The sequence below is a fragment of the Benincasa hispida genome, chromosome 7 (genome assembly GCF_009727055.1).
Source record: "Benincasa hispida cultivar B227 chromosome 7, ASM972705v1, whole genome shotgun sequence".
Lineage (NCBI taxonomy): Eukaryota > Viridiplantae > Streptophyta > Magnoliopsida > Cucurbitales > Cucurbitaceae > Benincasa > Benincasa hispida.
The window spans coordinates 26,841,365-26,860,289 of NC_052355.1; the positions used below are offsets into that span (position 1 = coordinate 26,841,365).

Here is an 18,925-nt window from a genome sequence, read left to right on the forward strand (position 1 = left end):
AATTTTGGGTGCTCCCTCGGCATCCCAATTATGGTCCAATAAAATGCTGCCACATGACACTTTTTTTTTTTTGTAAAAAGAGAATTTTTTTGGAGTACAAATGATAGGTATAAGCTAGAGTACATCTAATCATTGTTCATTTTTCTTTTCTTTTCTTTTTTTTTTTTGGGAAAAGAAGTCTCTTGCTTTATTTGTTTCAAATATATTGATTTTTCTTTTCTGGAAGTATGTATCTTGCCAGGTCATTTTCTCTTATTTTATTTCTTTTTAATTTTCAAAATAGTTTCTTTTATTCTTGAATTCTTGCCTAATTTTCTTTTCGATCATTTCTCATATCAACGTCGATAAACCAATGGTTAGAACCACATACAGTAAATAGCCTAACAAATTGGATATTACATCTCCAAATAGATCTAATCATGTGTTCATTTAACATTGAAAATATACATAATACACATACACAATTTTTCATTATGTTAATTTACATTTTTTTCCTATTTTCAACCGTGCTGAGGTAAGAGATTTGAGCCTTTAATGGTTAATATTAACTAGATAAGTTAGGCTCAATTTAGCATATATACGCATCTTCCATTTTTTAAAATAATATTTTAAAAGCACTTTTTTCACATTATAAAAATAGAATGGATAAATTCTATATATTTTTTCAATTTTCATCTTTTTTTTTATTTAGTTTAATTTTCCCGTCTTCAAAATTGATTATTTTAAGATCTTATCTAAAATATACAGTATTATTATTACCATGGTGCAGACAAGAATTCTTTCTTTTCTCTCTTTTTTTTTTTCTCTTGAATCTATTGAAAGATTGTCATAACTTAAACCGAAAGATAGGTTTTAATTGTAACAAAGAAACCAAAGAAACTAGAGAATGACGCTCTTTTTCATAAAAACGTATAATCGTGTTACACTCGGACAAGAAGAAATACATGAATGCTGTCGTAAAGAGCATTTTAAGTGATTAACAATTTACGCTATAAGCATTATTAAATTACACTACAACGGTTTTGTTCTTTTGTTTTTTTATTCAAAAAGAAAAAAAGAAAAAAAGAAAAAAAAAACTTTTAATCCATGCCAAAAGAACATTCCAAACGTAGCCCTCAAACCAAACCGAAGAAAACCTTCCTTTAAAAGTTCATTTTTGCTCAAGGTAAAAAAAGTAATTAACTAAATATTTAATATAATAATTGGAAAATATAAACTAATTAGACATTATGAGGGAAAAAAAAAGGCTCAGAAATACATTCAAATATAAGGGAAATTACTTGTCTTTGGTTAGAGTCTCCACCATAGATGCCCTGTTTAGTATTAAGCAATTAGTACTTCTGAAAAATCCAATGATAAATACTATTTATACATTAGTCGTTGATTACAAAAAAAGGGGCTAAATTAGTTTGTTCCTAAATCTGTGGTCAACAAAATTATACATTTCTTACAACATTAACCCAAAAAGTTTTTCTTAAACGATAAATACTTTTTTTTTAACGTCCCTATTGACATCAGCCTTATCACAAAATAATCCTAAGCAACTATTACTTGATTTAATTTTTTTTTAAAAAAAAAAAACATGGAACTAATAATATAACAAGTATTGAACTATTTATCTCGTTAATCGATTATTTTTATGGAAAACCTCAGTTAGAAATAAACTAGGAAAAAAGTACAATTAACTAAATATATTTTCAATGGTCTTTAATAAAAATCAGAAAAGAAAAGTTAAAAAGAAAATTTCCAAACAGTCTCAACTTCTCCACAACGATGTTCAAACCCATAATTAACATTCACCATATATAATCATTCTAATATTATATTAAACCAAATATAAAAAGGTGTTGAAGTAGTACCGAGATTCTTCAGATATGAGAAGCTGAAGATATGGTGTATGCTGTATGATGGTTCGTTTGAGGCATCCCTCAACTTACATTCATAGTATAAACTTGATGCTATTCACAAAGAGCACCCTGACCCTCCATTTTTTTATCAAACCTCGACACAGACCGAAGTTGCATTTCTAAAGATGGCAATGGCATACCTGTCCGCCAAGGGTGAAACTGCCACTCGATCCCACAAGCAGCCGATCTGCAGATTTGATCCAACTGCTAGAGGTGGTCAGGATACAAAGCACGATTTCCATTCACCACGCATCCATGTTTAACTGTGAAAAACAGAGGACGTTTATTGGGCATGGCATGTTGTCAATTTTAAGGATCTTCCTGGTGATAGCATCATTGAAATGATATCAAAACTAATCAGTGCACTTACAGGATTTAGCAGAGTACAGAGCAAAGGATGTGAAAAATTGATGATGAAATTATGAGATTCCCGACCAGTACTCGGCATTTTTCCAGCAACAGATCTCTCTTGGTCCAAATATTTTACCAAGTTCAATTTCCACTTGGTTGTGTAATTTGCGGTTTCTTCCATGATATTTCATTTCGCTAAATTTTTTACATTCGCCCAAGCACAGCTCTAGTTTTGCAAGGACAAAAAACCATATCCTCCCATGCGCTGAAAATGAAACAAAAATATATTGATTACTAGAACAAAACTTCATGGCTGACGAGAAGCCAAACTAAAGAATACTCCAAGAAGATATTAAACCAGCCATCTATGACACACAAAAAATACAGGAAAATGGCAAATAATTCGTAGCCCAGAGGGCAGAGGACCTCACAAGGGGATAAATCGATAGCAATGAAAGAGAGAGATGATGATGACAGGCCATGATGTGCCATAAAAAATGAGCAGAAAAAAATAAATATCAAAAGAATCTGCCATGTCTATAGCTGCCGAGATGGCTAAGGGGTTAAAAGTAGGGCTGGTATCCATTTTTTTTTCCTTTGAAGCAAAGCTAATATCCATTTAAGACGAACAAAAACACAAAATAGATGGTCATCTAAATGTCACGTATGACAGTGCAAGAGTGCAAGGAAATGTGTAGGCCGAACATGAAATGAAGAAATCCCCTAGTTCAGAATCAGCAGCCTCCAATATCGTTTCAACAACCCAATCTCTCCTTCCAACCTTAGAAAGTTAGAAACAACTACAGAACCAAAGAAGATGATAATACTATGTTGATGCTTAAAACTATACCCATAGTCATAAAAAGCCAACAAATATTTAAAAATGACACATGTCCAACAACGTTCTCATTTTATCACGTTTCTATCAAATTCGACTTGAAGAGTGAGAAGGTAGGGTAGACAGGGCGGTAGTTCATGTATCATTAAAAAAATCCCATACCTTCGTCCAAGATCTTGCAGGAACATTCCCAGCGGGATGCTGATTCTTCTATTTAACTCTTCATCACTCAGTGGCAAGAGCAACCTGAACAGCTCAGCCTACTAACATACATTTCAAAGCAATGAGCTTCTTCGTCGACCATAGGAGATGTTAGAAGCTCCAATGAAACTGATGGTGGGGAGAAGAATATAAGTCCCAGAAAATATAGATCCTTCTTCTATGCCCACCTCAGTTCTTCATGCCTGCCCCTGCCATTTCAAGTAAAAAATGCTCACTGAAATGCCCATATAAATCTCAACTACCAGATGGCAGGGGGCAGGCATGGCCCATGCCCCTCAACGGGGCCGCGCTAATCCAAAACTTGCATCTGGTTGCTGTTGGTACTGCTGCAAAACCATAAGAGCAGGGTCAATGGCACGTCATGGGGGAATGAAAATTAAACACATTCTGGTACATTGTCTTTAAGTAGCCACAAGAAAGGTAACAATTCTAATCATAGGAGGACGTCAATAAGTAGAATGATAAAATCATTTGCACAAAAGGAAACTTTGCTCGCTCATTTTATCTTTCTTTTTCACTTACACAGCTGCCCTTTTTTTACTTGTAAATATAATCACTTTGCAAGAAAAATGGAAGACTTATTATATGTCCAGTGACTGGAAAAAGTAAATACTTTCAATGAGTAGGATAGTGTCAAAGCTTTTTTGATAAAATACCATCCACACAATATCCAAGAAAGAGAAGGGTTTACACCCAAACTTAAAATAAAACGCTTGACACACCAAAAAAATCAAATTTAATAAAACATTTAATAAGTCCAAACCTGTGAAAAGGGTTGATGAGTTTGTTCATGAGGATGGATAAAATGCATTCCAGTCTGCTGACCGGGATACTGAGAGGAATGCAGATACACACCAGAAGATGAATGTGCATCAACATTTGGATTAAACGGCCTAATAATTGCTTCCCGATGACCATACCCCAAACCTGCTGGAGCTGATTGGGTATTCCATGGCCCAGGTACATGGGGAGGGAGTGGTCTAGGCTGACATTCTGAAACAGCCTGCCTATGAGCAGAGCCAAGTTGTGGAAATTCAGTATTGTAGTTCACTGCAGGAGCATACATGGGCTGCACAGGGTATGGGCCACCACTGAAGCCAAACCCAGGATCAAATCTCTGCATATACCTGAAGGAGAATTTACAGTCAGAAACTTGGGTAAATTTATATCCCAACGATAAAATTCAAGATGCACCTCATATGGTAAAATTTATAAAAAGAAAATTCAAGCTCATCAATTAACACCCTTCTTTACTTCATCACCTAGTAGTGCTTCATGACTTGAAAATGCCTTATTTCCTGAACTATAGTAAGTTTTATTATTTAACAAATGTTTGCACATGATTAATATTTAAGAAAATCAAGGACCCAAACTGTCGCCAGTTAATAAAAAGATGTATTTAGTTCAAATTAGTTATCTCAAAAGAAAGGCAATAAAGAGGTCAAAAGAGAACAAATGAGAACTTTGGACCTTTTCAAACCTGTTCATTCAACTCTTAGCACAAGAAGCAGACAATTCAAAAAATTAAGAACAAACCAATAGAATAAGGGATTGCATTTCATACCTATCATAGCTCCTGTCATAATCAGGATCCTTGCTGTCAATCTCACGATCTCTAAAAATGGCTACCCTACTATTTGGTCTGTACTGCCTACTAGGCAGCTCCTTGTCAGTCCTACCTCTACTTATTCTACTGCTACTCGTAGAACAATCAATCAAACCCCTAGTAAAATTTGTATCAGAAACTCCAGAAATCATCTTCTCCTCAACCTTTGCAGCACTCAAGGAACCACGATAACTATCCTGTGGTCTAGGATCAGCTTCTACTTTCCCACCTGCATGACTACTACCTGAATTACTGCTGGAGTTAAATATTCGAGCACGAGCTTTATTATACTCCTCCTTCCTCTCTTCCACACTTTTGGAACCACTTGTTTTTGACGAATTTGCACTTGCATCTCTGGCTAGTTGGGACCGTTTCTGTGGCCTCTGTTTGATAGCAACCTTCATGCTACTATTTTCTTCTGTTGGTAGATTTACAGGAATATCTGCAAGGCGGATAGCTGGAAGACGACATTCAGAAGTCTTGCGAACAATAATTTTGGAACCAGACCCATCAGGTAAACTATTATCCAATAGAACCATGGACTGCAGCAAATAATGTTGGGCAACCCGATGGGCAGCTAACCGTAAATATGAAGTAGGCAGCTGCTGAAACTCTAGTTGCTGTCGAGCAGGATCACGGATGAATTTCTCGACATCTTGCTCCATGCGCAAAACTAAGCAATGATAAATATTCAATATCATCAGTTGAAGGGAATAGATCATTAACACCATGTTTTCAACAACATAAAAAGAGCATGCTAATTATCAAGCACTTGAAGAAGCAGTACTAGTCAAAATCAGGTAGATGAGAATATGATTTTGTAGGCATCATTGTAAAGACCTTCCTACCTTTGGGTTGCCTCCTTTTTCTTTTGGTTTAATGGAGTTTCAACATTAAAACAGGGTAAAAAATCCTTTCAAGTAACCGAACAACTTCTCAATTACAATAAATTTAATTCCAAATTATGCATTTACATGGTGATTATTTTTTTGGAAAAACAATTTTCCTTGGTAAGGTGAAAAGCTATCTTTCTTATGAGAAACGATAAATATTATTAAGACGGAAAAGGCCTCATTAAAACAACCTAAGGGCCAATGGGATAAGGCATCCCCTGCCCAGAGGAAGGATTATAAAAACACCTACTCCAATCCAATAGGAGTAATAAAACCTACTCCACTTTGATTCGATAATGATGGAGAATAATTACAAGAATAAATGGAAAGCACAGACCAACCAGACGCTTGAAATTTATCTAAATCTGGAACCCCTCCCAAACCATTTTCCTTTAAATAGCCCCCTATTTCTTTCTATCCATATTCCTCCCAGATGAAAGTTTCAAGAGCGATAAGCCATAAAGTATTCTGCCTTTTCTCCAAGAAAATGTGCCCACAAAACAATCCCCCAACATTTTTAAACGACCTCCAAGCACCCAAGAGACTTCCAACTCAATGAAGCAACCACCTAGCCGTAGATTTTCTCTGACACCATATTACTTCTACATGTGGCTTGCGGCCATTTGCCCATCAATGCTGACCCTTTTCTATGCCATAGTTGGTTTCCAACACCAAAAGTTCAATTGTTTCTATTTAATCTAATATTCTGTGATATTGCCCATGAGAAAGAATTTCATAAAACCTATACTTCTCCTTTCAAGACCTCGCAAATTCTTAAAACCTCACCAAAAACAAATCAAAACCAAACCAAAACCTTTTCTTCTAACCCCCAATCCACAAATATTAGAAAGACATTCGTAAAAATTACATCTCAGTTGAAGTAACCACATCTGCTTGCTATCGATGGTTATAAAACTAAGTCTCCATCTAATAACCATTTGGTTTTTTATTTTTTGTATTTGAAAGTTTTTTTTCTTTTTTACAACTTCTATACCATGGTTTTCATCTTTTCTACAAAACACTTGAATTCTAAGTAAATTCCAAATTCCAAAAACTACTCTTTTTTAGTTTTCAAAAACTTCTTGACACTCTTAAAAATGAAAAAGTAGATAACAAAACATAAAATCAATAGGCAAAAGTAGTGATTAAAAGATTAATTTTCACAAACCGAAAACCAAATGGCAATAAAAAATTACTTAATTCCAAATTTCCAACTAGCTTAAAACATTTTTTCATTCCGTGTTAACTCATTAACTAGCCATAGTTGGTCTTTGACAAAAAAAGACATCCTATTTTTCCTTCTAAGCAAAAACATAAACCTTTTCCACATAATACCACTAAACTTTAAACTTTTCCTTTGTGACCCTCACAAATTCTTGGATCAATCTTTTTCTTCTAATCTCCATTATTTTTTTTAAAGCCACGACACCCGAAGGCCCAGACTTTGGAGACATCAAGGATATTATTTATTAACCTCATTTGAAGATTTTAACAGGTGACCTCTGTACCAAGTTACTCAGAGACCAAATGGAATGGGGTCCCCCCCATTGTTGGGAGCTTTGATTCCCGACCGCAATCACATATCCCCAAAAAAAAAAAATCATGAGTATGCTATCTTAGTTGAAGTAACCACATGTTGCACATCATAAATGGTCTATGACACTCAATTACCTATTGCCCCATGGCTTAACCCTTATCCCTCTAGGCTAACTCTTTTATTTCCCAAGTCGATCTCTGAAAACAAAATCCTAGTGTTCTTTTCCAACCATATCCGTAAAACCTTAACTTTTCTTAAAAGAACTTGGATAATTATAATAGTAAAAAAAATCCAAATAATGAGGGTACAATAAGGAAACCCAATTGGAAGAAATATGCAAATGCACAGGACTATAGTTATGAAAATCATCACAAATAGTACACCAAGCAAAAATATTCACTAGACCCCAAAATTCCTCAACGTTGGCCCTCAACCCTCTGAAACAACTTCAATTAATTTATAACAGAGAACCAGCACCAAATCTGGACCTTTATGCAACCTTTGCATAGTATTCAAACTTTCTAAACATGCTGACCGTCAGAAAACTTGCCTTTTTTTCATCCTTTCCTAACAACTTCATATTGCTTCATTCTCTAAAAATCCATCTGAACATGTCAAAAATCCTTCCTAGGAATTAAACTGAAAACCAACCTGAAGAATTCAACCCATAAATTCTTCTATCCTTATCATTTAGCTCTTTGAGTATTCATAACATCCAATATCAACCACCTTTCTTCTCCATCTTCTAAATTTCGTCATGCATTCATTTTCCAACCCAGCATTTAAGTCCTACAACTCCTTTAACAATTAATTCTTCGAAACCACCACCCTATACAGAGTACAGACTAGGAAAACAGACAACCAAGGGACTTCCACCTATCCATACATCTTCCCAAGATTGTCCTACCACCATTGCCAACCTTTGTCTTGGAATTGCTTAAAATCATATCATATCGATAGTGTTCCAAACAAATATCATTAGACTTCCTGAAATCTACTACGTTGCTTTTGGTAATAATACTTCTAAATTTCCAATACCATTGATCCAAATTGGAGCGCTTTTTCTTAGTATGGCGTTATCGTTATGAATTCCTGTTTATCGATAAACGGTATATCTTGTCTTGAAAAATAGAAGGCAAACAACGTCGCAAAGGAAGCATTTGAAAAACTAGACCATACTAAAAGCCTAGATAAAACCAGCTATCAACCGGCCACTTCCGGCCCAGCTTTGACAAGGCAGCTAACAAACCTTTACCTTGTACCAAAGATGACATTAGAGAGCTCCTGAAACCAATCACATCATCCATAATACAGGGAAGGTAAATAAACAACTTACTTGATAAACGCTCCCGAGGGTTATGCAAAGCCTCACGAAGGAACTGATCAACCTGATTGATAGCATCCTCGGAAACCCTATCGAGAGTAGAGGAAGGGGAAGCGGAAAGGGAGGGAAAGGAAGCGGATGAAAAATGATAAGCAGGAGCAGCATCGGCAACAGAGTGGTCCAATGATTTGGAGTTCTTCTTAGGAGATGAAGAGGGGAGCATCAATCGGCTCATGGCCTCGTCCAAATCCGCAACCTCCCATGACTCAGGTGCTCCGAGATCCTCAACCGCAGAGCCCTCCATGGGGAGACAAAGGGAGGAGAACTCTAAAGTCCTGCCACGAAGCGAGACATCAAAGATCAGAGAATAAAGGCCCCGAAACAGGAGATCGAGGTAGAAAGCGAAATTCTAGATCGGAATTGCATTTAGAAATTAGGGTTTGGACTTTCGACCACCGTGACGGAGGCGGAAGAAGAAAATTAAGAAGAGTCTAGAGAGAATTTGGCGACGGTGGGATGAAATTTGATTTGATGATGAAAAGTTGAATGGTCTGAGACCGTGTCAAAGGGGTTGCGTGCCTGCGACGCGCACAATATCCTCTCCAGTTCTTTTGGTTCGTGTGTGAAGTTGAAGTCTCAAGTGTTTTGGGCCTCTTCATATTCATATTCTTCGTATTAATAAAAATTTGAAAGTAAATGATCCAATAAGAATAAAGTTGTATTTTATGTGTTTCATATATGTATTTAGTAGCTTATTATAAATTAGATTCTATTTAAATCATGATTTAAAATGTGTGTGATAATATATATGAATATGATTTATGTTTTAAAAAAATTATAGAATTATTTTGTAATATTATATAACTTAAACATATTATATTTTTTTAAAAAAAATAATTGAGTTTAATTTCTAAATGCTTTTATCTTTATTTAATATGATTGTGCATTTTAAGGTTTTAAAATTCAAAATCTAGATACAATAGGAATATAAAAAATATTGTTTTCAAAATTTGAACTATTTGTATACATAATCCAAAAAAAAAGTTTTCAGAAACAAAATTCGAATTAACAAAATCTATATTTTCTAAACCCTAGAAAACCGAAAAACCAAATCAAACCAAATCAATTCACTAATTTGATTTGGTTTTGAGTATAAAATTGGACTTCTTGATTTGTATTTAGAGAAAATCAAAAGGTATTTCTTTGGATTGGTTTTTTTAGTAGAAAATCCAATTGAAACTGGACCAACCGTTCGCTATCTAGGTTTTACGAAAATCCTTGCTATGGTAACAGATGGCGACGTTGAGGATCCATTGTCTCATAAGAAGGCAATGGAGGATGTTGACCGGGATGAATGGGTCAAGGCCATGGATCTCAAGATGGAGTCGATGTACTTCAACTCATTATGGGATCTTGTAAATCTGCCTGATGGGGTTCACCCGAAGGTACAGACCTTCAAGGCTCGACTTGTGGCAAAGGGTTATACCCAAGTAGAGGGAGTCGACTATGAGGAGACTTTCTCGCATGTTGCCATGTTAAAGTCGGTCTGCATCCTCCTGTCCATTGCAGCTTATTAAAATTATGAGATCTGGCAAATGGACGTCAAAACGGCCTTTCTAAATGGCAATATTGAGGAAACCATTTATATGGTGCAGCCCGAGGGATTCATAACCCAAGGTCAAGAGCAAAAGGTTTGCAAACTGAATCGGTCCATTTACGGACTGAAACAGGTGTCTCGATCTTGGAACATACGATTTGATGTTGCGATCAAGTCGTATGGCTTTGACCAAAATGTTGATGAACCTTGTGTCTACAAGAAGATCATCAACGCGTCAGTAGTCTTCTTGGTGTTGTATGTAGACGATATCCTACTCATTGGGAATGATGTAGATCTACTGATTGCAGTTAAGAACTGGCTAGCAACCCAATTCCAAATGAAAGATTTGGGAGAGGCTCAATTTGTTTTAGGTATTCAGATTTTTCAGGATCGTAAGAACAAAGTGCTAGCACTGTCTCAGGCATCGTACATTGACAAGATGTTGCTCAAGTACTCGATGCAGGACTCCAAGATGGGCCACCTGCCGGTTCAGGCATGGAGTCACTTTGTCTAAGGAAATGTGTCCTAAGACGTCTCAAGAGGTTGAGGAGATGAGACGGGTTCCATATGCGTCTGCCGTTGGCAGTTTGATGTACGCGATGCTCTGTACTCGTCCAGAAATCTGCTACGCTGTGGGCATAGTCAGTAGGTATCGGTCTAACCAGGCCAAGGTCACTGGACTGCAGTGAAGAACATCCTTAAGTATCTTCGGAGAACGAAGGAATACATGCTCGTGTATGGTTCGAGGGATTTTATCCTTACAGGATACACGGATTATGACTTTCAGACTATAAGGACTCTCGCAAGTCCACATCAGGGTCAGTCTTTACTCTTAACGGAGGAGCTGTAGTGTGGCGAAGCACTAAGCAGAGGTGCATCGCCGACTCCACTATGAAGGTGGAGTATGTAGCAGCTTGCAAAGCTGCCGAGGAAGTCGTTTGGCTTAGGAAGTTCTCGACAGACCTGGAAGTCGTTCCAAATATGCCTAGGCCCATTACCCTCTAATATGTAATAAGTGGGGCAGTGGCGAACTCCAATGAGCCAAGGAGTCACCGATGCAGTAAACACATAGAGCGGAAGTATCAACTGATCCGCGAGATAGTGCATTGAGGGGAGTGATCGTCATGCAAATCACTTCGGAGCAAAGTGTTTGAGGGTCACTACGGAGCATGCGTCTACAGGATCGCCCGGGGTTGAACTAGGGCAAGTGAGAGATTTTTCTTGTACTGGGCTTTTATGCCCTAGTTTATTGTTATGTACTAAGTTTTTGTACACCATTTCACTTTAGGAGAAGTGGGAGATTGTTAGGGTTGATGCTCTAAAGTCTCGTGTCCTATAGTTTGTAAAAAGTATATATGAACACCTATGATCGTTAATATATGATATTTACTTCACACTCTTATTGTTTTGCTCGGTTATTTGTTTTATTTGCTTTACCACAAACACAATAAACATAAAATCTCTGGTTATCTGTATGTGACTCAAGCATATATGTGGTGACATACAAGTAGATCGTGTCTTGAGTGATAACCAAAATGGTTTGTAGTAAATGGATCAATGAGGGAAACCTTATCCTGGTAATGCTACGGACGCGGCCCGCTTTGTGAATGATCACAAGTGTTGTGACTTGCACAGATGGTCTGATCCTGATCATTCGTGTTGGAGACATGCGAGCGGGGGCGCTATACAAAGAGTTTGTATAAGACCTGACCACGAAATGTTAACGTCTCGTTATATAACACTGTTAATGACAGAGACTTCACTTCACTAGGATGACCATAGGTAACATGACCTCAATCCTGAGTGAGTTGGGAACTCCTACCATTAAGGGCGTCCTTTGATTTGTATGGGTGCGAGTGACCAAGTTGCCGATTCAAACTACCATTTGGGGATTTTTATGATTTGGGAGTTGGGAACTCAGCTACACAATATGGAACTCACTCATTCCCCGAACTAGGGGTAAGTAGATAGATGACTCCCTTAAGGGCTGATTCGGGGCTTGAACGATGTGGCACCACACACCTTCTCTTGCCCCGAAAGGTGTTTCACACATAGTTGGACTATGTTGTATTTGTTCATTAGAGGAATCAGTTGTACTTAAGGAGTGAGATGTAACTACAGGGGCAAAACGGTAAATTGGTCCAGCTGTACTTACGAGCATCTGTGAAAGGTCATTGTACTCATGATTGGTAATATCTGATGGACACATAAATATATCTGTGGTAAGAAAAGTTCAGTTGTTGGTCTTTAGTGGATCAACTGACAGTTAACGGATGGTGAATCTCGTGGTTAAAGAGTTTAGTTAACTGTTCGTGTACCATTGAAGCTTCGAGCCACAGGTCCATTAGGTCACCTGGGTAGCTTGGATAAAGTTGAGAACTAGTGTTTGGGTTAATTTGAAATGTTCAAATTGACAAGAGAAAGTTCAATTATATGAGATATAATTGGATTGGTTAATTATATATGATATAATTGGCTAAATGTATGAGATACATTATTTTGGAGGAAATTAGATATAAATATAATTTATATCAAGTAAGGGAGAAAATACTATAGTCGATATATGATATCAAACTATAGAATATAAATATAATATGATTATATTTATTAATTAAATTAATTGATTAATTATTTGATAATTAACCGATTGATCCCCGTTCGGATGTGGGAAGTGGGGTTGCAAAGGTTATGGTAATCGGCCGGTTAAAGCAATGAAAATCGTTTTCATTTTATAATTTGATCGTGCATTCATATTATCGTGCGCCTAAAAGAATCCGTGAAAGCGATCGCGAGAGCCTATACGATAGAAGCTCGTTCGTCTAAACGATCGTATACATTTTTCCTAAACGATCGTTCAGTTTTTCCTAAACAATCATGTAGTTTTACTACACGATAAGCATTTCCGCTATACGATAGCATAATTCATCTCCCACTTGTTTATCGTCTACACAACGCCTTCTCCTCCGTCCTCTACCAAACTTACCAGAGCCCACTATTTGGGTTTTTTACGCCGAGGATACCCGAGTTTCTCTTGTGTGGTGTCGTCCCCGCGGCATTATTCGTGTACGTTTGAATCGTGTTGTTGCAGTCGACATATTCGTCGGGTGTTGGTAGATCGGTGGGAGGTTTTTCGCTGCTGAGGGTTCAGACATACGAAGACAATCTTCATTTGGTATGAACCATTTTTCCTTGTATTTTATTGTATTTTAAGCATGTCGATAATGAGTTTTATATGCATAACTGTATATTTGAATGTATGTCGTTTGTGTTTCGGTCACTGTGAAATCGGAGCGATCTACACCCGCTCATGAAACTCTCGGTATGAGATCTTTCAATACATACCCTTAAAATGCATTCTAACATTAGTATCTGTTAGTATTTTAATTGTTGTGGTGCATGCATATTTATTGTTTAAAAAAGATCAATTTATTTTATGGAGCATGTATGCTTGCTATTTAGAAAAGTGAAGAAAAAACAAAAATGTCTAATTTCAATCTTAAAAAAATAATAATAATAAAAGACCTAATTTTAATTTTAAAATAGCAAAAAGAACCAATTCAAAACGAAATTATAATTAAAATAAAAAATAGAAGGAAAAAAAAAAGGCAAAAACCAAAAACTAACGATAATAAACCGAGTCAAATAAAAATTAATCCGTTAGTTCTATTCTTTATTGAATATCGAAATGGATATGTTATTTATAAAACCATTTGGTTTAGGCCTTCATTGACCTCAAAACCAATAAAATTCAACCAACTTTCACCCTATCTCTTATATGTAACTACATTTTTTTATTGTCAAAGTGAACAACTCAATTGTAATTGGTTTGTTGTACTTAACAAACTATTTTTTTTAAATCATATTCTAACAAGGTATATAGTTCCTAGTGCCATAATCCTAGTAACATTAAAAAAAAAAAAAAAAAAAAGAGAGAGAGAGAGAGAGAGGGATGAAACACTAAAGAGAGGGTTATAAATATATTGTATAGTTAAACTATAGTTATCAGAATATTTTGTTTTTTTGGAAACATATTTACCATGATATAATACATTAAAATTTGTAATATACAAATAGAGTTTTTAAAAATGGGTTGATTCTAGTATTTAACGTTAACTATCTATTTATTGGTTAGCAGATGTGACATTAGAGATATTCACGGGACGAGGATAGAGAAGACTTCTCCATCCCCATCCCCGCCCCCTTATTTAATTCTCCGTCCCCTCGAAATTTCCCACAGGAATTCGCGAGGATCGGGTTCTCCACGGGAAAAATTTATCTGTTTGATTTTTTTAATATATTCATTTTTAAGAATTTCACTTATTCTCAACCAAATAAAATCATATATATTAAATGAGTTATTTCTAATAAATTTTTCATTCAAAGATGATAGTATAAAAATTCATTATAAAAATAATACTATTATATGTGTAAAAATATAACTTGATCCTATGATTTCTAAAAGTTAAAATTTAAATATTACAATATTATAGTCAAGTTTTTAATTTAATACTATAACATTTATGGCTTAAAGTAGAAGGTCTTAAATGTTAAAACAGTTTATAAATGTATTAAAGTATGAAAATGTTGAAATAAAAATTAGAAAATAACTAAGTTTTTATACCACAATTTTTGTAAAAAGTATATAGATATAATAATAATAATAATAATAATAATAATATATTCATCGAGAAATAATAATAATAATAATTATATAATATATTCATCGGGATGGGGAATATAATCCTCATCTCCGTCCCCGTTTAGTTAACGGGAAAACAATTATCTCCGCTCTTTTCCCTATTTTTCGTCTAATCGGGAATTTTCTGCTTCATTCGGGGCTGATCCCCACAGAATAAATGAACATCCTTACGTGACATCTATTATATATCTATACATATGTATGTGTAGATATGTATATATATACAACAATATGGTTGTATTATTCGGGGATAATGTGAACTTTATTTAGGTGATATTTTCTCATTCTCTTCCTCAATCATCATTATTTCATTTCTAAATGTCAGATTATGAGGGAATACTCTTAATTATCCATCTCTCCATCAATTTTTACGTAGAATTCTCTATTAATTTTTCCCTCAACTATCCTAAGATAAAGTTTTTTTTTTTTTTTTTCCTTTCCGTAAAACTTATTAGAGAGAATGATTCTTATTTTTGTAACTTAAAAATAAAAAAAAATAAAAAAAAGAGTTTGATGGTGCTTTCTTCGGCTTCTATGAGAGAAGTAATAATAATAATAATAATAAAAAGTTTATTTTATTATGTTATACTACAGTTTTTATTTTCATATTATTAAAAAAATTTAATTTAAATAAATATTATCAATCTGTAAAACAAACAATTCTTAATTAAAAAATGTTAATTAATAAATCATGCAAAAATAAAAAATAAAAAAAAAATAACAATCATAAAAGTTAAAAGGGTTTAATTAATTTTTAAATTTAGAAGTTAAATAGTCGAATGTTAATTTTTACAAACGTTTGAGAATGTAATCATAAGCAGCACTAAAAATTTAAAGGAAAAATTATTGTTATTTGGTATCACTCTTTATTGTTATTTGGTATCACTCTTTATCCAAAAGATTAAATTAAAATTAACCATTATAATATTCATGTAAAATTCATAAAGCTTTTATTGTTAATCCAATTTGCACCTTCAACCTATTAATCATTAAAAAAAAAAAAAAAAAAAAAGATACATAAAAGTAAAAGGTAAAGTTATCTAACTGCCAAAGTTTAACTATATTTAACTTACATAATTGTCATCAAGGTTAAACTCTTGAATCTCATTAATTACTTACACATCTGGTTCTTTTTTTTAAATAATAATAATAATAATAATTCTCATGGACTATGAAGCATTATAATAGTTATTAGTAGTAAATAAAATGAATTAAATGTACTAAAAACATTCTATTTGTTCTTAAAACAATACTTTTTAATTTCATAAATAATTGATAGGTGTAATATAAAAAAGATTATATATTTAGTTAATCTATTATTTATTACAATTTTCAAATTTAATGTACACACTCATAATCTTTAAATTATCAAAATTGTGTTTAATAGACGACTGAATATTAAGAAAGTGTCTTATTGATATATGTGTGTGTATGTATGTGTTTTAGTTCAATAATTGAGAGGATGAAAAATTGAACCTCCAACTTTAAGGGAGAGAGTGCATGTTAATTACCGCCAAGCTAAACTCGTTTGGTTTATTTAATATATATATAAAAACTTTTATTTTTGTGTCCTATAAATTCTTAAAATTTTTAATTTCATGTCCATCATGTTTTTACCAATTTATTATTTTGTTTAAAAAAAAACCATAGACCTATAAAACATAAAAATAAAATTTTAAAGATTAAATAAATAGAGGGATTTTTAACGTGGAGTTATTTAGAAATGAATTTGCCCTAAGATCACATGTACAAACAACAAAGTCAATAAGAAGAGTCTACAAACGAGGAGAGTGAAAAAATAAAGAATCAATTGCTTTTGCCTATATATATTGAGTTGTGTGTTGAAGGGGAAAATCATTAATTATAATTAGAATAGAATATTCTCTGCCATTTTTTAATTAATGTGTAGATGAGGAAATTGATCATATAACTTCAAGCCAACAAGCAATTATGTCAATGCCATTTGGTCTTTTTTAATTTATCTGATTTTTTCGTTCTTTGTTTGGATACTTTAATTCTGTTTGTCTAGTTTCTGAGGCTCCTAGATTGTGGGTATTTTTTTGTTCTTTTAAATGTTTTGCTATTTGTTCGTATTGTCATTTTTGTTAGTTTTGTTTTTTGCTATTGTGCGTCTTTGTAGGTGCTCTTTTTGTTTTGGTGCCTTGATACTGGGTTGTGGGATCCCTCCTGTTGTTATATAATAATATTACCTATTCAGAAAAAATTATCCATTACCAATAATACGCTTTAAGGAAAAAAAAAACTATTATCATTAATACTCAAAGTCTCAAACCATAATTAATTTAGTCAACCAAAAAAATATCTTCGTAAGTGTTGATTCAATGACACAACAAAATAAATATTTGTACACTTGAAGCAAACGTGATTCAACGGTCATAAACGTGTATTATCAACCTCAAATCTTCTGTTCATATTGAACAAAAACAAAAAGGAGAAAAAAAAATTCAAAATTTGACCTTAAACTTGCTATGTTGTGTTAATTTGGACTATAAACTTTCAATTTCATCTATTTAACCATAAATTTGAATAAGTGTTACAATTTTAATTTTAATATTTTAAAAAAATATTGAAATTTTAATAATCTAATAAGTTCTGATTGCCATTACTGTTTTTTTTTTTAAAAAAAAGTTCTCTCTTGTGAATTGAAGAACCCATATTCTATATAAAATTGCTTTTTTTTTTATTTAGAAAAAACAACATTATTTGATTTTGTAAATGTTATTTAATGATTAATTTAAGTGTCAGTCAAACTTGTTTTTTTGAACATGTTTATTTTTATTAAAATTAATAAGATAATAAAGATTTTTTTTTTATTTTGTTAAATTTATTGGTAAATTAATTGAAATTGAATCGAATGTTAAAATTGTAATACTTATGTAAGTTTAAAATTAAAATTGATGAAATTGAAAATTTAGATCTAAATTGATTAAAAATGATAAATTTATAGTCCATAATTGATTTATCCCTAGAAGACTATGAGCAGTTGAGCACTAAAATTAATTATAACCAAAGTATTATCAAATCAGTAATTTTTTCTTGAATAAATTCTATGGTAAAGGATAGTTTTTCTTTTGTTTAATGAGAAAAATGATGCGATCATTTATTATTATAATTATTATTATATAAAAAGCTAAGAAGCTTAGAATTACAACACACTCCTTGACTCATACCACCCATTCATAATTAAGAAATACCACTTTTACATTTTTCCCGAAACAACTCACTTTCATTAATCTCATTTTCTTTTATATTTGGATAAACTTAAACAAATATAATATTCATAATTCAAATATTAATGTTTGGTTTGATAATCATTTTAATTTTAATTTTTAATTTTTTTAAAATTAAGTTTATGAATACTACTTTCATCTTCAATTTTTTTTTTTGTTTTGTTATCTACCTTTCACGAATAGTTTAAAAAACCAAATCAAAATTTGAGAACTAAAAAAAACAACTTTAAAAAATTGTTTTTATTTTTAGATTTTGGCTAAGAATTTAATTATTATACTTCAGAACAATGCAAATATTTGTAAGAAATGTAGAAGAAATAAACTTAATTTTAAAAAACAAGAAGCGTACAAAATGGTGAATGAACGAACAAAATTAATGTAGTTGAGATGAATATAAAAAAAATAATTTGACTTTAAATTTATCAACTTGTATCAATTTGGATTCTAAAAGTTTCAATTTTATCAATTTCAACCTTAAATTTAATACAAGTGTTGCAATTTTAACCTTAATATTTTAGAAAAATGTTACAATTTTAATAATCTAAAAATTTCTTGCTTCAATTCTCATTAAAAAAAAATGTCGTCTTATGCATTTAATGAATTATAGAACCATAACATATATACAATATGAAATTGACATTTTCTAGAGAAAAACGATGTTACAATTTTTTTTATTTAAATTTCGTGAATGTTATTTAAT

At 33.0% G+C, this 18,925-nt stretch overlaps 1 protein-coding gene across 1 annotated transcript; it reads right to left on the reverse strand.

Annotated features, from left to right (window-relative positions):
* Positions 1-1,743: 1,743 nt before the first annotated feature.
* Positions 1,744-9,309, reverse strand: LOC120081466. The gene is made up of 6 exons (XM_039036352.1): positions 8,691-9,309; positions 4,883-5,597; positions 4,082-4,445; positions 3,259-3,644; positions 2,278-2,523; positions 1,744-2,170 (listed from the first exon to the last, which is right to left on the reverse strand). Exons 1-4 carry the CDS (start codon positions 8,980-8,982, stop codon positions 3,594-3,596), a joined length of 1,422 nt encoding a protein of 473 aa, XP_038892280.1. The 5' UTR covers positions 8,983-9,309; the 3' UTR covers positions 1,744-2,170; positions 2,278-2,523; positions 3,259-3,593.
* Positions 9,310-18,925: the final 9,616 nt, after the last annotated feature.